We start from the raw sequence: 19508 nt of genomic DNA on the forward strand, positions 1-19508 counted from the left end.
GCCAGCAGCCCTGCTGATGCTGGGAAATGAGGAAAGGAGGCTCTGGGGCTTGTTAGGCACCAGGCAGAGTAACAAGGACTTGCTACCTGCTTCAGTGAACATGTTAAATGGATGTTGAGGAGAATGAGTAGGTCAGAATAAAACCAGTTAACACTAGGTACCGCACTATTTGCAACAAAATCTGTAGGAGTCTATTAGCTGCAAGACCTCTTCTGTTATTAAATGATGCTGTTCTATCAGCAGCCCAAAATTGTTCATGAAAGACTGATGAATTTGTGGCTTGATCCTGTCATAGAAAAAATATGAACTTATAGGGGTTTGTGTTATCATTCCCAGTACTGTAAGAAGCCAAATGCAGTGAGTGGCACAATTCCCATTCCTCAACAACAGAGCAGTTTCTCCAAGAGTACCAAACTGGTGTTAAGTTACATTATTTATACACCTGCATGACACAATCCATGAAGGGCAAATTTAGATTTCTGTGCCACCTATATTTCTTTCTGCACTAGTTTGCACTAGCTTGCACCTTTGTTTCTGTTCCCTGCATTGGATTGACCTTTCATCAGCCAGATGCTTGTGGCTGGTCAGTAAATATGTTTAACTCATCCCTTCCTTCTCCTGTTTGCTTTAGAATTACACAGACTCAGTTGGAACTCACGGGAGGTGTGATACCCCAGAAAACCTTTTGTCAAAAGGATGCCAGTTGAATTCGATTGAATTTCCCTTTTCAGAAGTAGAAATTCACAGAAATAAGCCCCTAACTGTAGCGTCCCAGAAGACAAATTCTGATGTTACACAGATATCTCCTCAAAAACTAACTCTCAGGCTTCGACCAGGTAAGTCACTCAGTTCATAGACGTGGGATATAAATGTTTTCATACTGAAGCTTATCAGACTGATTGGTCTTACAAAAAACCATAATCTTTATAGAATACAGATAAAAACCCTGTGTTGAGTCCAAAATTATCTGTTGACTCATCAGATGAAAACTAGGTTTGAGTGAGTGAGTTCAAAACACTTCCAGCAGTGCTGGGAACATTCAGAAGAGCTGGGAACTCTATCGAGGTTGCAGGGAGAGAATGGAAACCCCATATACCACCCCAACCCTGTCCCTCTACGTTTCAGGTCTGACAAACATCATACCTCAGAGGCAGCATAGAATCTTGCTTTGAGGATTTTCAAGGTACCAGTGACGTTTATGGAAACACTCCAGACCTACTTTGTGGTCCTTAAGATGTGATTTTTTCCTGGAGAAAATTTGGAATAAAGAAATGTAGGAGACACTCAGTTAGGTCATATCATAGTGTTCGAACTGAAAGTAAAACCGGTGTGTACACTGGTTTTCTTCAAATATCTAAAGTATGTCCCATTAAGCACTACCTTTAGTTTTAAATAGCTACATAACTAGTTTTCTGAAGCTACATACTGCTGAAGTGATTTTCTCCTATTTTTTTCAAACAGAGAATCAGTTGTAAATCTGTGCTTACGGCTTTACTGAAGAACAGTTTAGGAAAAAACCCACTAGAACTGCTTTTCACTTTTTAGATCCCTGTTTGAGATTTTCATTGACAGAGAATTTTTAAGGTGATTTTCTTTATTCTGCTGGTGATTTGAAATATTAGATGATTTTCACCATATATATAGTTAGGAAAAGTTGGCATTGCTCATAACTTCTGTGTAGAAGCACTAACATGTATCCCACTTTCTCACGACCTTAATAGGACATGAAGAAACAATACAGATCAAGGTTCGGCAAACTGAAGATTATCCAATTGATCTATATTACCTCATGGATCTTTCAGCCTCCATGGATGATGATCTGAATACAATCAAAGAATTGGGCTCAACTCTCTCTAAAGAAATGTCAAAACTGACAAGCAACTTCAGACTGGGCTTTGGATCTTTTGTTGAAAAACCAGTTTCACCATTTATCAAAACTACAGCTGCAGAAATAAGCAACCCTTGCAGGTAGGCAGCAAAAGTACCCGCATCTGTTTGTATGACAGCATTAAGTCATAATATTAATCTTTAGGATAAAATTCAATTCGGCAACCTCACTAGAACCTCTTCCAGCTGTAAATGAGTCAGTTTTGGAAGCAAGATTTAGGTTTTTTTTTGTTTCACACTCTCCTCATTATTCTGTTGAGTCTTACATTATTTGGAGAGAGGAATCTGGGAATGATTCTGCTTTCTAGCTTTTGTTGCTAGTCATAAATGTCCTTAACAGGTTAACACATAGGTACGCAGAATATGTATTTTTATTTAATTTGCTAGAATATATACATACATATAAGAATTTTATGGCACTGCTATACTAAGCAGGTGCAAGCTCAAACCCAACACAGAATAGCATTTACCTATCAATGTTGTTTCCCTGCTTTTTTTTCCCCTTAAATTCTAGCAGTATCCCCTAAACTGCAGCTGCCCTAACCCTTTTCTAATTCACGTGGAGGAGAAGCTGTGCTCTACAGCCTGAAGCAGGACTGCAGCAGCTTGGCGATGCTCTCTGTATGTCATTAAGGGACTGAAGATCCTAATGTGCTTCTGAGTACTAAAACAAAGCACAGCAGGGAGCATGGCAAAGACTGCATGTGTTTAAATGGCTGAATTACTCTGATCTCAAAGATATTTCCCAGGCTTTATGCAGACCGCTTTGTACTGCCCACCCTACTGGATGCTCTTTGATCTTATGTTTTTCACTAGATCTGTCTCAGACACAGAAGATACATGACCAAACCTTACTCCAGACAGGCCTGCGAAGTAGCCATTGAAGTGATTTTTCACTCTGTATTATCCATAAGCTGTCTCACTTATCTTGTAGAAGTGTTCCGTACGATTGCTTACCCACCTTTGGATACAAACATGTTTTGCCACTAACAAATGATGCTGAAAAATTCAATGAAATTGTGAAAAGACAGCGGATCTCTGCTAATATAGACACTCCAGAGGGAGGTTTCGATGCAATTATGCAGGCAGCAGTTTGCAAGGTAATTGAAACTTCTCAGGTATTTTATTATTCTGTTTATTTCTACTTCTGGTATCATATGGTTGTATTTCAAAGTAGCAGATCGTTATTTTTCAGGATTTTGTTCTAATGCAGTCCAAGAGCCTCATTAGCTTTGTGTGAAAATACTTTTGGCTCTATCAAGTAAAACATGCGTATTGCAATATTTTAGTGTTTCTTTTTAGTCGCCAGGGATTAAAAAAAACTAAGCAACTGTGTAATTACTGGGTTCATTTTCTTGATTGTTTTTTTCTTTAAATATTTTCGATTAACTATGTTTAGAGTGGTAAGCAGATTGCAACGAACACGGCCAGCCCGTATTACTAAACACAAGAATGGGGAGACAAAATGTTAACCAAAGACAATGGAATGAACATTATCTCTTAAGAAATGTTGTGATGATTTTGACACTCCCTTGAAAGTTATTCTCTTCATTTATTTTGAGGTGCTGTTCTCCAGACCTTTTGCTGCTTTTCTCTATTGTGAGTGCAATACAGCTTGCTAAACTAATGCATTTTAAATTACAGGAAAAAATTGGATGGAGGAATGATTCTCTACATTTGCTGGTGTTTGTGAGCGATGCTGATTCCCATTTTGGGATGGACAGCAAACTGGCAGGGATTGTTATTCCTAATGATGGGAACTGTCATTTGGACCACAATAATGAATACTCCATGTCAACTGTTCTGGTAATTTACTATGAATCTTATACAACTCTTACATTCTGGAAATTAAAGGATGGACATGAGAAAATTAAAAAATTAATGAAAGTATACCTTTACCACTGAAATGTGTCAAAGATGGGGAATCCAGATATTGCATGTAATGTATTTTATTTGTAATTACAGATGTCAGTAAAAAATGTGTTTCTGTGGAGCTAGAATAGACTACAACTAGGAAAAAAGGAAGCACAAATCTTATTCCTGCTAACCTGGAAAACACATGGAAAGGGACTGACTAATATTTCCTTCTACAGAAAAGGCAAAATTCACATTAACCTTGTTCCCTGTAAGGGTGTGGTTTTAGGAGTTCAGGAACTTGTAGGACAATGTGTAAGAGAATTTACCATCTTAAGATTTCTATTCAAAAATGCTGAATATATGCACTACGGTGTTCAGTGTAGGACAAATACCCAGTTGCTCTGGTGCAGTGTTATTCTTTGGATTATATATACATATATCTCACAGAAGCTACTGAGCCAAGTGTCAGTACTGAGGCCAACACTGTACTTTTCTCAGAGGGGTTTCCTTAAAAACAATGCAAGGAAATTATATACGCTATCTTTTATTTTGTATACTTGTAGTGACTAATTATAGTTTATAGTACACAGAGAACACAGTGCTAATCATGATTACTTGAATGTGTGTTTCATGGGAGGTAATTAGCAACTGGATGCACATGAAAAATGGGTTAATGCGGCTCTCTTCTCTCTGTTTGCAGGAGTATCCCACAATCGGACAATTAATTGACAAACTTGTGCAAAACAATGTTTTATTAATTTTTGCTGTAACAAATGAGCAAGTTCACATATACGAGGTAAGCACATTAAAACGTTCAGTTCACCAGTACTTGTTTTAAAGGTTACCCTTTTTCACAGCTGATACAATAATTCTAGTACTAAGGACTGAATTCTGCGAGATATCTATTTAATAAAAGTAGCTGGGAAGTTATATATCACAGTAAGACTCTTCTACTTAGGAAGTGCTTCTTCATGTAGTGAATTTGATATTCTCAAGTAACTCTTACGCTAGATTTTAAGTTGAATCACACTAATTTTTTAAGTCAAGGATTGTCAAAGTAAGCAATGCATAACTATTCAGTGCAATCATTATGATTAGCCTTTTGTATTTTATAAGGCTAAAGAAGGACAGTTGAGCCTTTTCCTACATTTCTAAGACACATATGCATTCTGAAAGATACAATTTTCCTCAAGCCCAACCCTGAGATCATGGTGGTTTTTTTTTCCTGCTGATGTGAGAGTTTTATTAATTTTTCTTTGTTTCTGTCTCTTTCCAATGAGACAAATAGGAAACTAGGGGCGAGATTAAAAATACCCAACATGATGGACAAAGTCCTCTTCCTTCATGTGTCATTCCTCATGTCTACTGAGGGGAAACACTTCATTACAGGAATTTTTGACATTAAGACTGGCAGAATCCTGCTCTGTGAATTAATCTTCTGCTCTGTGAAGTCATGTCATGGTAAAAGGGAGCCAGAAGAGAGGAGAGAGTAGAGCAGCAGTGCTCACGGATATGCAAAACCCTTACTTTTAATAAATTTAATAGCATTCATACCCGCAGCTCCATCAGTCATTTGTGCAGGCACCCGTTTTCAGCCTCCACAGATATAAACCCTCCTGAAGCCCCATGCTTCTTTTGGCCTGTTGGATATTTGAGCGGTGAGTTGAGGCAAAGTCACAAACAGCCACTTGACTGCTTTTTGCAGTGAATATGAGCAAAACCCCTCTATGATAAAATAAGAAGGGTATTGGCAATTCTCATTTCCTTTTCTGTCCAGTCCTGCTGCTGGGGAGAAATCTTCACATGCAAAAACAAATTTTAGATAAGAATTCAGTGAAGATAAAAAGGGCGTTTGCAGCGTAAGCTTGGCTGCCTGGCCATGTGCTGCTGTGTGAAAAGGGAACAAGAGAAATTGTGCCTCTGAATGTATTCAGGTTGGTTGAGAGGGAGTCAGTAAGGGTGATCCTGGTGATGCAATAAATGTAACTTTCCAAAGGAAAAACCTTCACTTGGCATTCCTCATTAAAAACCAAAAGTAAATAAAAGTGCTCCTCCGGTGTGGTAACCTCATGGAAAACAGAAAAGCTAGGGGAAAAGGCCCTGTGTTACAGCAGAGAGCATATAAGTCCTTGAAGTACTCACCAGTATGATTGTTTTCTCTATCTGTCCTCTCTGTAACCCAGGGAAGACCCCCCAGTGCTTCTGCAACTGATTCCAGTTGTAGAGTCACCTTGAGTAAGACTAATGCTCCAGGAGTTTGAGAAGAGTTACAGGAGTCATATCTTTCATAAACTGTTTCTCAGATTACACACTTGACAAGGGAGGATGCAATCTGCATCTTGGAGCACTGACTACCTGACTGTGTTAAATACTGAGCTGAAGTGTGGAAATGTGGATCAACTATGTAGAAGTCAATCACTTAAAAGTGAAGTGGGATTCTATAGTCATAGCATACATTAGACAAAATTTGCGCATTAAAAACATTTCCTGAATCTCATTCTTGCTTAACAATTTCTTAATAGGGGCTCAATTAATGACAAGTGAAACAGTTTTTCTGATTTTAATAGGAACTGCATGAATAAGGGCTGCTCTAGGAGGTAGTTCGGAACTCTCTCTTTGATTTACAAAGCCTTATTTAGTCCAAAGAAGCTTTCTATTACTGATGGCATTATATTTTCCCTTGGAATTGGTGGCAGTCACCCTCAGAGTTGGCCAACAGTGCTCTTACCAGGAAGGTTCTATTTCAGTAACCCTGTGTCAGTGTTACACCAGTATCAAAGTTATCAAGTGGCACTCTTTGCTTGCTGGGAACACTAAACAAAGATTTATACCTAACAAAAAGTGTAAGCCATTGTTAATTCAACTGGGGAATGGCTTGTTCTTGTTGCTTTCTTTGTTAGGAAAAAAAAAGTGCAACTATCTTCTATCTTGTAGGGTCTATAGTAATCCCATTCAGTATATTCTATCTGCTGCTTTTGTCTTTTAATACTGCTTTCTGTCACTTAATAGAATAGCTATAGTTGTTACGGTCTGCTTTCTGTCCTGGAGGTGATGCAGAAAATCAGTCATAGGAAGCACAAAAATCATATATGTCTCACAGTGCAGATTTTCCACACTACAGTATACTTTCAAGGGTACAACCTGCAAACAGAATAATAGTGTTGTGTACTCATTTGCATGGTTCAAATTTGTAATATAAATACAATCAACAAGGTATTCATGCTTAGGACTGTAAAAAAGAACAAAGCAAGACAATGAGAGTTCTTCTGGTGTTACGACAACTGAGGTAGCCTGGAAGAGCTGGGAGAGGACTCTAAACTGTCACTTGGGCACCACAATTAAACCACTCTTGTCTTTGTGTTTTGTATCTTTTCAAACACCTCAGTGATGGAGACTCTGCATTCTCTCTCAGAAAACCCTCTCAGATTTAATTATCCTTTAAGGTGGGAAGCCTCTCCCCAAATATTTTGAATCTACTTGAACTCAGCATCTAACTATATCAGACCTCAAAACCTGACCACTGCTATTGATAGTTCAGTTCTTAGGGAAAAAGGTACATTAAAATGACTGTCAGGACTTAGAAAGCACCTCTTGAAATAGAATTGATGGATTCCATTAGACTTAAGTGCAGTTTTCTGATTGCCAAATATGCATTTTATATTTCTAGCCCTGTATAATCCCCAACAATTTAGCCCAAAATAAGTCAGTCATCTAATATTCTTGATCCTCTTTAACTGAATTTTCAGTTTATCCACTTACATGTATGTGTATTATTATTATCTAACACAGAAATATTACTGATTGCACAAGCACAGAATATGTATGCTTGTAACATAGCTGGTGTTGGTTTTGATCCTTCTATGCAACCCAACAGCTACTGCACTACAATCTAGCTGCTATTACTGTAGATATTTGTTTTCAAGTAGAATTCTTTAAAAATTTATTCAAACTTAGATAAAGGAAAAGACTCCCTCTTTAGTCCTGACTAAGCACCACTTCTCTTGAAAGAGAAATTGCTCTGCTTTGGACAAATGATTTTCTTTTTATATCACAGGAGAATACATCTTGAAAATTAGGTTTTCAGCCTGATTTCCACTGCTGAAAATTGAACTAAAAATACTCCAGTCTCCATACTTGTGCAGAATATAAAATATTTTTTATAAATTTGGCATGGCACTCTAGTATGATGAAAATTTTTAGATATGACCACATTGAACTGAAATACATAATTGTCAAAGCTCAGTAACGCTAATCAGAGTATCTACATAATGGCAGTTCACCTTTTAATGAGTATTTATTAAAAGACTAAATTCTATTACATCCCTTGGATGTTTTACAACAGTATCACTCCAAAAACATCAGTCTGCCTCACCTTGTTAATGGTTAAACAAAAATATTTGCTAAAAGGTAAGATTTAACCAGTGGAGATACACACTTAGACTGGCCTTGCAATGCCATCCTTGTGTCACCATGCAGAAAATCTTTGTTCAAAGAGGAAAGATCAAATGAAGTCTCCAGAACAGTATATCCCTGCTGTTTGGTTTGCATACCGCAGATTAAAAGGTGCTATACTTTATATTCCAGGTTTATCGTATTTTCTGTAATTACCTTCCAATCAGTCCACGTGCACAAAATGAGGAGTTTCAATATTGTAAGAATTCTTGAGAGAGCACTAATCACAGGAGGAGCCAGAAATACAAAGTCACCAACTGTAACAAAAAATGCAGTTAAATCCCATTGATTTACAATAGCACTTTAGAAATCTAATGAGTTATAAGTATTCCTTATATAATATATAAAGTAATCACAGGGCTTTTGGAGATGTGAAGTATAAAAGAGATAATCGGGTAACAAAATATCCGTGTTTATTAAAAGCTCTCTTGATTTTTTTTAATTAAAACCACAGCATTGTTATGACAAATTGAAAAAGAAAATGAAGATTACAATGTGTTTCTTTGATGAACACTTATTATTTTCCAAAGCATGGGTACAAGCAAGAGAAGTTCATGTAGTTAACAACCAGGCAACATAAATTTTAATTAAACATATTTAAAATCTAGCTGTCATGTTAGAATCACAATGCAATTTAAGGGAAAAAGAAAAAATAACTTATCATTGAAATAAATTGTTAAATTGGCACTACATTATTAACACAAAGTTAGCATACAATTAATAATAGCCACAGACCACTGGGGTACATGTCGGGTGTGCATCAAACATAAATGAGCAACAGTTTTTTAAAGAGTCTTTGTTCTAAGTTCTTGTAGCTCTTAGTTTAAACTCCTTAACTTCTGTGCCCTCACTAATCAGAATCCAAGATTTTCAGCTGCTTGCAAAGGTAAAAAAGTGACTGAGGGAGGGTTGAATGGAGGGTCCAAGACTCTCAAATAGTACAGCAACAGTAGAGCAGCTGAATCTGATTTTGGTTATTTTTATTAGAGAAAAACACAGCTGTTGAGAGAATATATCTTCCTACTAAATCTGAAAAATCAGAGCTGAAAACTACTGGAGTATCAAACCTCCAAGCACATAGAGGTGATTTAGCAATATATGTCCCATCAATTTTCAGTGAAATCAGAAATTCTGCATAGGACTTTTTCAATAGGACATGTGTTACTGAGCCTGCAAGGGTCCTTGAAAACACCAAAAACTTCACTACTGTTTATTTTAGTTGGCTTCAATATATTTTGTTACTTGTTTTGGTTCTGTTTTTTCAGATAGTAGTTTCTTGTCACCTAGTCTCTTTTTTTGCTTTAAATTCTTTTTCGTATTTTCAGAACTATGCAAAGCTTATTCCTGGAGCTACTGTTGGACAATTACAGAAGGATTCTGGAAATATTCTCCAGTTGATCGTTGCTGCATATCAGGTAAGATGGTTATAATGTGTTTTCATCCTGCATGTCTGTATTCTCAAAATTAGATTGCAATTTGGTAAAAACAAGCGTCTGATTCTTTCAATGCACTGATTCCAAGAGCATAATTTTTTATGCTTAGGTGGTGATCTTAACAGAAACAGTTTTGTTCACTCTGAATTTTAAGAGCACGGAAACAAAATCCCAATAACCTTCCCAATAATTCCTTAGTCCTGGTGGAACGCTAAATTCACATCAGTGTCTCATCTCTCTTGCCTTCTTCATAGTCCTGTATTTCAAAATTACTTTTAAGCCTTCTTTAACATAGGCATTTAGTTCTATATCTCAATAGAGACTTAACCTTCTTTCCATCAGCAGATGTCAACAGAGCAGATGCACGATTGGTCTGCAGGAATATCTGGGGAAAAAAAGCACTATCTTCTGCTCAGTGCTCTTCTCTGCTTTAGCAATTTGATGCTGCCCCTGTGAGGCTGTTCTGAGGTTTTTTAAAAGCAGAATGCAGGAGCTGAAATGGGTTTGTTTAGATAATAGCAAGAAATGTAAGGATGACAGGAACATAAACACAATGCTGCTCTTCAGAGTTTTGTTTGTAAAATGCATCCTGGCTGCCTGGTTCTCTTCTGTCAGGGGAAGTTTTTTTGACAGTTTTACACGTATTCCCACAGATATTTTAATTCACATATATGCTGATATGGATCAGTGATGACCTTGGTACAGCTCAGGTTGTTTTGTTCAGTCCCGCTTTCAGCTGGGTTTGGTAGGTGCTCTGCGCTCAGTGCTTGCTCTGATCCCATAGCAGCAGGAAGGAAACTGCAGAACAGTGCTCCTGCCTTTGGGCCATGAGTAGTGTCCTCGTTCAGGTACAGCATGTCTGGACTATGTACCAGAGTTGCTCATAGGTTCATAAAATCCCACACATGTATAAAGTGACAGTAGCAACATGTCACACTCAAAATTTCCCGGACACCATTTTATTACACTTAAAGGTTAAAAATCTTATTGCTTCATGATTTAAAATGTTCCAAGCAGGACACACTGAAAGCCACCTTATTTGACATAAGTTGAGACATCTGAATTTCTGGGGACTGGGACTGGGAAGGGGGAAGGCAGACCTGTGGTTAAAAATCACATGCAAAGCAGAAGGCATAATTCCATTTTTGTCAGTCTTTCCATGATACTCTCAGCAGTGTAATTCAATGCCTGGTGTCTCTGTTTCTTTACTCACAAGAAAGGAATAAACAACTATTTGCCCCCCAAGAGTAGAGAGCTAGGCTAAATCTTTTAACACTTTGAAAGTGCTTTCAAGTCTTTGCTGGCTGTACAAACACAAGGTTTGCTAATGCCATTCACCATGTGCTGCTATCTAAAAGCTTCAGAGGAGGAAGTAAGCAAGTTAAGAAAGTCTGAGCTGTCAAAATATTTGTTACAAGGAGATCTTGTGTTCTTTCCAAGTATGATTCATTTTCTTCTGTAAGCACATTTCTGCCTGCTTTGTTTAACATTGAATTCTGCATAGCTTTGCAATGCAGAGCTGTGGGCTAGAATGCATTGTGACAGATATCAGGCCATTTGATTGAAGTCATTCCAGGATTTTAAAATTTCAGAAAAAAAATCCACTCTTCTTTTTTCAGTGCTTGTCCTTTCACTTACAAGAAGATTAGACCAAAGAAACACAGCATGTTAAAAAAGGACAGGTAACACACAGACACAAGTTTGTAACACTGCTTCATCTGTTGTTTCATTCAGAAATTCTTTTGAACCACAAATGTTTCTCTGTGTATGGCTTAAACCTCACTAAACTGTCCGCAGTTTGTCCCCAAACTATGGCCAGGCAGCTTAGTAGATTTAAAACACCATTAGAAGTCCTCACATATATTAAGATCTAATAAACTTGAGTTTGTCACAGTTTATGTGTTCATTTTCATGATGTAAGATGTGTAGTTTGACCTCCCACAACAGTAAGGCATATTCAAATGGCCCAGTACAGACACCAGAATTCAACGTGTTACTCAATGAACACTATTATTCAAAGACTTGGTGTTCAGGAGCATTTAATTTTCTCTCACAGTTGCTTTCTATTTGAGCCTTGTAGTTTTGCTGCTGGAAGAAGAGGGATTGTTTGGTGATACTTCCAGCAACATTAGCACATACCAGCATTCACAGTTTTACCTAGAGGTTTGCAGTATTTGGTTCTTTTGTGAGAGCCCAGCTATTGCAAACTGTTTCAGTAGCAGCATAAGCACCTAACTCTAAAACAAATGCAAAGGCAAAATTGGACATATCCAGAGCTACCAATATTACCAACCAGATGCCCAGGGCACAGTTCTACTGCTTTGGCTGTGTGCTGGAAAGAGCACTGGGTATTGCATGACTGTGTCTTGCTTTGGTTTACTGACAAGGCTTTCCAAATGAAAAGACTTTACCACCAAAGACAACCCTAAGACAAATTTCCAGGGAAGCCAGAACACATACATAGGACAGGGTGTTGTCATCCATGCAGGTTTAGACCTATTCTACTTTTAGTTTGTTTTACCACACCAGACTTCTATTCCAGTGAATCATCCTGATGCCTTGACTAGAATGACTCACTGAAGGAAGGTCAGCAAGCTCTTCATGGGGGTATTTTGTAAAGCAGTTAAGCTGTATGAGCCAAGCCAGTGAGACTTTTTCTCAGCAATTGCTAAGGTACTTTTGAAAAGATTCCACTTACTGGATCCACAGCCTAGTGAAGTCATAGGGAATTTCCCCATGGTGTGCTATAGGCTCAGATTAAGGTTAAGCTGTGTAAGCAAAATTGCTATATAATATTTTAGATAGCTGAATATAAAAACTTGGTATGAGAGAGTTCAGGAAGTAAGATTTTCACTTAAGAAATGAAATTTGATTAGACAGATTGATTTAAGAAATGAAAACATTTTTGAATACAACTTGAAATACCACCAAGAGCTCGTGAGGCAGGAATTTTCATCAGAAGAAAGGAAGGGAGCAAGCCTCCTGGCTGTGGGAGCTCACCATGCCACTCAACTCTGGCTCTGGTCCAGGAAACATTGGGCTAGCTCATGGAGGCCCCACACTAAGGCAAAACTGAGCTCAGAGCCTGCACTGCTGTGAAAGAGATTGTAAGGTTTGATTCATACAGTCACAGAATACCAGGTTGGAAGGGAAACAGTCTAGACAAGATGGCCCAGCATCCCATCCAGCTGAATCTTGAAAGCATCCAACATTGGGGAATTCACCACTTCTCTGGTGAGATTATTCCAATGGCTGATTGGTCTCATTGTGAAAAATTTTTCTCTTGTGTCCAATCAAAATCTCCTTGGGATAAGCCTGTACCCATCACCTCCTGTCCTTTCCCCGTGACTCCTTGTAAAACAGGAATTCTTCATCTTCTTTGTAGCTACCCTTTAAATACTGGAACATGATGATAAGGTCTCCCTTGAGCCTTCTTTTCTCAAGGCTAAACAAACCCGGTTCTCTCAGCCTTTCTTCATGCAGAAGGCTTCCCAGTCCTTTGATCATCTTTGTGGTCCTTCTCTGGACCCTCTCAATGTATAGCTCCTGAAGAACCCTTTCTTGTAGTTTTTGGCATCTCTGTCCAGTTTCAATCAGAGCTGAGATTTTGCTTTTCTAACTTCACACCCTGACAATGCCTTTACAGTTCTCAATGGTTAATTGTCTGCTTTTCCATCTCCGGTACACTTCTCTTTTGGTTTTGAGCAGACTCAGAAGCTTGCAGTTAAGCCAAGCACGTCTCTTGCTCCACCTACTTCCCTTATCTTTAAAGGTGATGAACTGGGTTTGTGCTTTGAGAGCAGTCTTGAAAATCTCCCAGCACTCACTAGCTCCTCTATACTCCATACAAACTTCCCATGGAATCCCTCCCAACTGAGCTCTGAATGAGCTAAAGTTTGCTCTTAGTACTAGCCTTCAGCAGGTTCAGCCAGATCCCAAACTCCACAATATTTTGATCACTGCAGCCAATATTATCACTGAGACATTACAATGCAGGTTTTCTCTGTTCGTGAGTAGCAAGTCCAGCAGTGCCTCATTCCTGTTGGTACATCTAACATTTGTATGAGGAAGCAGTTCTCTGTGTATTCCAGGAACTTGATGGATGACATGTGAGCTGCTGTATTGTTCTTCCAGCAAATGTTTGGGTGTCTGAAGTCACCCATAAGAACCAGGTTCTGCTGATCTGACGCTTGCTCAAGTGACCCAAATATTGCTTCATTGGCCTTATCACCTTGGTTTGGAGGTCAGCAGCAGATGCCTACCGTAAGATTCCCCTTGGAAACAACCTCTCTGATCTTGACTCACAGGCATTCAACAGGACTTCTGCAATCACCACAGTTGACTTTTATACATCCAAGGTTCTTCTTAACATAGTGCGGCTCCTCCTCTTCTACCCTGCCTGTCTTTGTGAAACAGCCTGCCAGGAAATTCTACCAGAAGAGATAAAGAGGGAGCAATATTGACATAGGCTAGCTAATCAGGAAAAGCCCAGTCCTAGCAATGCAATCAGGGAGACAAATCCTTTCCTCAGTAAGACCAGAGCTGAAGGAAAACCTGTATCAGCCAGCAGAGCACTTAATAATGAAAGATGATTTAATAAAACATTGAATTTATTCTCCTGCAAGGGCAGGAAATAAGCCCCGTGATAGTGGATATTAAACTGATACTACCATTGCTTCCCACTGAAAGCTGGTTCTGTAAGCACTGGTTTTGTTCATTCCCCTTTTTTTTTGCAATAGAGAAGTTCTGTAAATAAAGTGCCAAATCCACAGATTTACCTGTGTAAGTCAGGGTAAGTTACAGTCTATCTTCCACAGACATGGAGCAGTAGTGCTCTTGGCAGTGTTATTGCTCCATTCTTCTCACACCTTTTTCCTTTAAGGAGCTGAGGTCCGAGGTGGAGCTGGAGATCCTGGGAGAGACAGAAGGTCTCAATCTCTCTTTCACAGCCATCTGTAACAATGGGACCTTTTTTCCACATCAGAGGAAATGTTCTCATGTAAAAGTGGGAGACACAGTAAGTAAAGCACAAAAGACTTGAAGCCCAGAGAAGGTAAGACACCCAGGCAGAGAGTTAGCTCTTTATTAAGAAATCTTCCTCTGAAAAAGTTACAGAAAAGTAGGTGGTATCTGTGACCCTCCTGTTCTGTCCTCTGCACGTGCTTCCAGAGTACCCTGCAGAGCTACGTGTGCTGCAGCTCCAAACAGACACCATCTTCTCTTCCAGGTCTCTTTCAACTTGACTGTAAGTCTCTCCTCTTGTGAAAAAAACAGAAGGCATATTGTGATAAAACCAGTGGGGCTCAGTGACATGCTGGAAATGGAGATTGATCCCCAGTGCGGCTGTAGCTGTCAGGCAAAGGCTGAGATGAACAGCCCAAAATGCAACAACGGGAAAGGATCGTTTGAGTGCGGGGTGTGCATCTGCAGCCCAGGGTACGTGGGGCCACACTGTGAATGTGACGAGAGCTCCCTCAACACCAGCTCCTGCAAGGGCTCAGCAGAGCAGAGCTCCTGCAGCGGGAGAGGTGACTGCTACTGCGGGCAGTGCGTCTGCCACCTCTCCCTGTATGGAAAGGTGTATGGGCCACGCTGTGAATGTGATGACTTCTCATGTGTGAGACACAGAGGGCTCCAGTGTGCAGGTATGGTCCCTTGATGGTATTTTTCATGTCTGCATTTTAGAGTTTTATTGTCTAGCTCTTAGCTATGAGCTTGTGAATCTGCATTTGCATCATATCTGCACTTGCACTCAATGCTGCATAAAGTGTACTTTACCATTTCTGAGTGATCTTAAAACAAGAAGCAATTTTTAACTCTGTTTTCAAGTTTAAAAATGAGACACCTTTAACCACTCCATAGCTAGTCTAATTGGTATGGCTTTACTGGGCCATATTGGCTACCATCACACTCAATCAGACTTTTAATGGCTATTGATGATTGTAGCTCCAAGAAAGTTTAGGTGAGTATATTGACATACATCTGACATACATACATGACATTAGGTAAGTGTATTGACAGTGTACAATTTCACTCCGACATCATTATCAAAGCATAGCAATATTAATTGATTAATCTTAATCACTTTTTAGGATAATTCTGATATTTTTAGAATTTTAACCCAGTAACCTCTATTACTCTTGGTTTGCCTTAGTGTCCTTGTTAGTAGGATATAATCAGAATTTGAGAATTTGTTTTTATAATTGTTTTCCTGGGCTATGCCATTATAAATCAGAAGTGATTCTACTAAAACAATGGGAATAGTTAAACTGTCAGGAACCAGCAACAAGAGTGCTGAATAGATAGGCTGAAATTCTGCTGATATAAATGAAAGAGGATTTACTGATTAGGTTGTGTACTGTTGGGAGATACGATCTGTGTGGAGAACTCCAGTGAAGAGAATGGAGCTGCATTTGGCTTACAGCCAGTCTAAGTGAAAATTTGATCCTCTGGCTTAACACTGCAAATGCTGTGGGAAGAAGAAAGACGTTTAAGAGTGAGAAGAGTTGGAGAGGGGAAAATATCTGCTATTAAGGAGAACTATTTCAAAGGCTATCATCCAGATTCATACTAAGAAACTGATCTGAAGTATAATAAATGTTTTTTCCAGGTAATGGTGACTGTGACTGTGGGGAATGCATGTGCCACAGTGGATGGACTGGTGAATACTGTAATTGCACAACTGACACTAGAGCCTGCATTGCTGAGGATGGGACACTGTGCAATGGGAGAGGCGAATGTGTCTGTGGGTCTTGTGCTTGCACCCATCCAGGAGCTTCAGGCCAGACTTGTGAAAAATGTCCTCTCTGCGGTGACCCTTGCAGTTCCAGGAGGTAATGTACTAGTTTTATGTTTGTATCATCCAGGTGTCTCTTTCCTATGCTGCCTCAGCAGTGTGCTTACTGTCACTACTGTAAACTGGATTTACAGACCAGAACCCAAGAGCTTTTTTGCCCTTTGAGAGGCATAGTCATGACTTGTACATCTACCATTTATTGGTATTGCTCTTGTAAAAGAGCTTTCTGGAAAACAATTTAATCCTCTTCAAGCAGCAGAAGTAAAGCATCACGCTTCCACTGCTGTCCCTGGCTCTCCAATTAACCAGAATGGTGACTTTATGTGATAACATCAGATAAAACCAGATGAATCTCCTTCCAGTTCACAGTACAGATTGAAATCATCTCAGTATTGCTGATACAGCAAAAATGAGGACTCGCAGAAAAAAATGGCATTTGTATTACTGTTCTCATGCCTATGAATAAGGTCACACTGCCTGCTCAGGCTTTATACATGTGAAATTCATAGTCCAAATTCAGTTAACTTGGGTGAATCAAAGAGGCCCAACTATGATAAATTAGGTTGCAGTCTGGGGATGAAATCAGTGGGTAGCTGTATGTCATATATAATTTGATGATAAATTGATTGTAAATGGTCAAGTGTCTTCTGTTCACTGAGCATACAAAATTTATGTAACTTTCCTGCTGTGTTGCATGGTGTATGCTACAGTGCATGATAGGAAAAGCAACCAAAAATATGTGTGACATAAAGCTGACCACTCAAAGTAAACCCATGCTTATGCTTGTATTTTGTGAACTCTTGCAGGGCTAAAGTCAGCCCAAAATAAGCAGGTTTTAGTAGAAATTTAAGCTAGAAGACAAATCAGGCTCCACAGAATGCGTTATTAATGCCCCTATTTTTGCTTGCTGAGTGCCAAGTCAGTTTAAGTTTCATTAATGTTTCATGACGATGTCATGTCTACTTACTCAGTTGAAGCTCATTTCTCTTCCACAGCCACTCTTCACCAGTGTTTTTTGCATGTTTGCTGTTGCAGCCAATCCTGTATCTGAGATGAGAAACTCTTCTATGGCATGTGATTAAATTGCCACTTACATTAGTGCTGAATTTGACCCACAAAAGTGAGCCTATAGGTTTGTTCAAAGCTTTAAATAAAGAGAAATTCTGCATGCAACTACTCTAAACATGAGGGATAATGCTGCTGCTTTCTTCTGCCCAATTTGGCAGAGAGTAAGAAATATAAAGTTACACAATGGGCATTACATTAGCCTATTTAAACATGTATATTGCATGCAGTGTTAGATCTTTTCTCTCTGTTTCAGTGTTTTTCCTTGCTGAAATACAAGGCAAGGAAAGTCAAAAGAGAGAAAACATTGGGAATACCTGAGTAGGGTAACTGAGAAAGCTGAAAGACCAGGTCAGAGGGGATGGAGATCAATGGCTAGGCAGCTGAGGAAAAGAGTGGTTGTATGAGAAACATGGCAAATATGACAAAAACACCAACAACACTGAATTTTTCTCCATGAGATAGAGGCTATCCCATTACCTGCTTGCTTTTACTATTTGGCCATCTCCAGAGTGAGTGGTAAGGTCATCTGCATCTTGTGAAGATAATCTCTGCAGTCTCAGCATATTCCCACGGATATATGTAACTCTGTGCAACAGGAGATGGCCAAGGGTTTTGGGGATGTTTTGTTGCAGTTCCTCCTTTTTTCTTTTTTCTTTTCTTTTCTTTTCTTTTCTTTTCTTTTCTTTTCTTTTCTTTTCTTTTCTTTTCTTTTCTTTTCTTTTCTTTTCTTTTCTTTTCCTTTTCTTTTCTTCTCTTTTCTCTTTTCTTTTTGCAATCAGTCCTTCAGGCTGCTTCTCAGAGTCTCAGCCCATCAGTTCAGCTGAAGTTGTTTGTAAAGAATCAGCAAGATACATTTTGCATCAGAAATTTTCATATATGAATATTTCACTGTTTTCTTTTTCCATGAATAAACTCTGGATTTATTAAAATCCTCACTGAATTTCTGGGAAGATTTTCAATGATTTCTAAAGGAATTGGTTTAGATTCTGTGTTTTTAAAGACTATTGCAGTCATTTCACCATTAAATAAAGTAAACAATTTTACAGTAAATTGCATTATTATAATTAGGATCTAAGTAAATAATTCCTGAGACAAATAATTGCATTCAAGAGACATCTGCTGAGATACCTGAATAGTGTTTAAATACATTATTCAACAGAGTTTAAGCAAAGGAAGAATTATAGTAGGTGCCCCAGCTTGATCTCTCTGAAGTCTATTTCAGATATTGTTCATCCGATAGACATTCCTTTGGCTGGTATTTAGCGTAAGCGTAGTTCAGAATATTTCTTTTTGAAAATGAATGTTATGTGTGAGTAACTCCATGTCTTTGATAGACCGACATGAATAATGTTGCCTGGGGTTCTGTCTGGTAGCTAATTAGCTGGGAGAGAAAAGAGGACAAGAAAGAGCTTATCCACAATACCTTTATTTGGGGGGGGGGGGGGGTGTTGGTGGCAATACATATCATATTTCTGAGAACTACAGTATCCATAGTACAAGACCTTTTGTTTAGCTTCCTTTTAAAATGCAGATGCATACGCTCAGGCTCTTATATTGTTGCTTTGTGACAGGCAGAGATTGATGAGCTACTGAATTATTTTATACAGGAGCTGTGTGGAATGTCACTTGGCTTCCGATGACAAGTCACCGGGAGAATGCAGTGAAAAATGCAAATTGGTTGATGCAACTGTCAGCACCACAAAGGGTTTGTACACTCAGTCTTCCTTTTCTGTGTGTGTGTGATTAGTGATAGTTTCCACTTTCAGTAGCAGAAAGTAGCCTCGTTGTTCTGCCATGGAATTGTATTAAGGCTTATGAGGCAATTGCTGCTTTTCTACAGTTCTGTGGTAAGTAGGAAATACAGACCACAGCTGGTATTATCCTTCCCGGTTAACTCATTGGATCATGCCTGCTTTCTAAACAGTTTATGTAAAAAGCATAGGATTTAATAAATCAGTGGCTAATGAAGGCCCCTCAGTTTATGTCATGCCTGTACCATGAGCTCCAGTGTGGCT

At 38.9% G+C, this 19508-nt stretch overlaps 1 protein-coding gene across 3 annotated transcripts in view; it reads left to right on the forward strand.

Annotated features, from left to right (window-relative positions):
- ITGB6 (integrin subunit beta 6) overlaps positions 1-19508 on the forward strand; it is a 49226-nt gene that overhangs the window by 18410 nt on the left and 11308 nt on the right. The window contains exons 1-11 of one of the 3 annotated variants that reach the window (XM_062611081.1): positions 758-836; positions 1126-1183; positions 1722-1968; positions 2822-2987; positions 3532-3693; positions 4445-4540; positions 9522-9611; positions 14512-14646; positions 14857-15274; positions 16240-16462; positions 19101-19198. In XM_062611081.1, coding sequence (XP_062467065.1) covers positions 1790-1968; positions 2822-2987; positions 3532-3693; positions 4445-4540; positions 9522-9611; positions 14512-14646; positions 14857-15274; positions 16240-16462; positions 19101-19198 — 1567 coding nt within the window. In that variant the 5' untranslated portion in view covers positions 758-836; positions 1126-1183; positions 1722-1789. Of the gene's footprint in view, positions 1-631; positions 837-1125; positions 1184-1721; positions 1969-2821; positions 2988-3531; positions 3694-4444; positions 4541-9521; positions 9612-14511; positions 14647-14856; positions 15275-16239; positions 16463-19100; positions 19199-19508 lie in introns of those variants that run through there. The other 2 variants (XM_062611079.1, XM_062611080.1) reach the window with 2 other exon arrangements.

This window comes from Pezoporus occidentalis, unplaced genomic scaffold, assembly GCF_034315485.1.
Source record: "Pezoporus occidentalis ecotype Australia unplaced genomic scaffold, CSIRO_AGI_Poc_V1 ctg150, whole genome shotgun sequence".
In the NCBI taxonomy this organism is placed as follows: domain Eukaryota; kingdom Metazoa; phylum Chordata; class Aves; order Psittaciformes; family Psittacidae; genus Pezoporus; species Pezoporus occidentalis.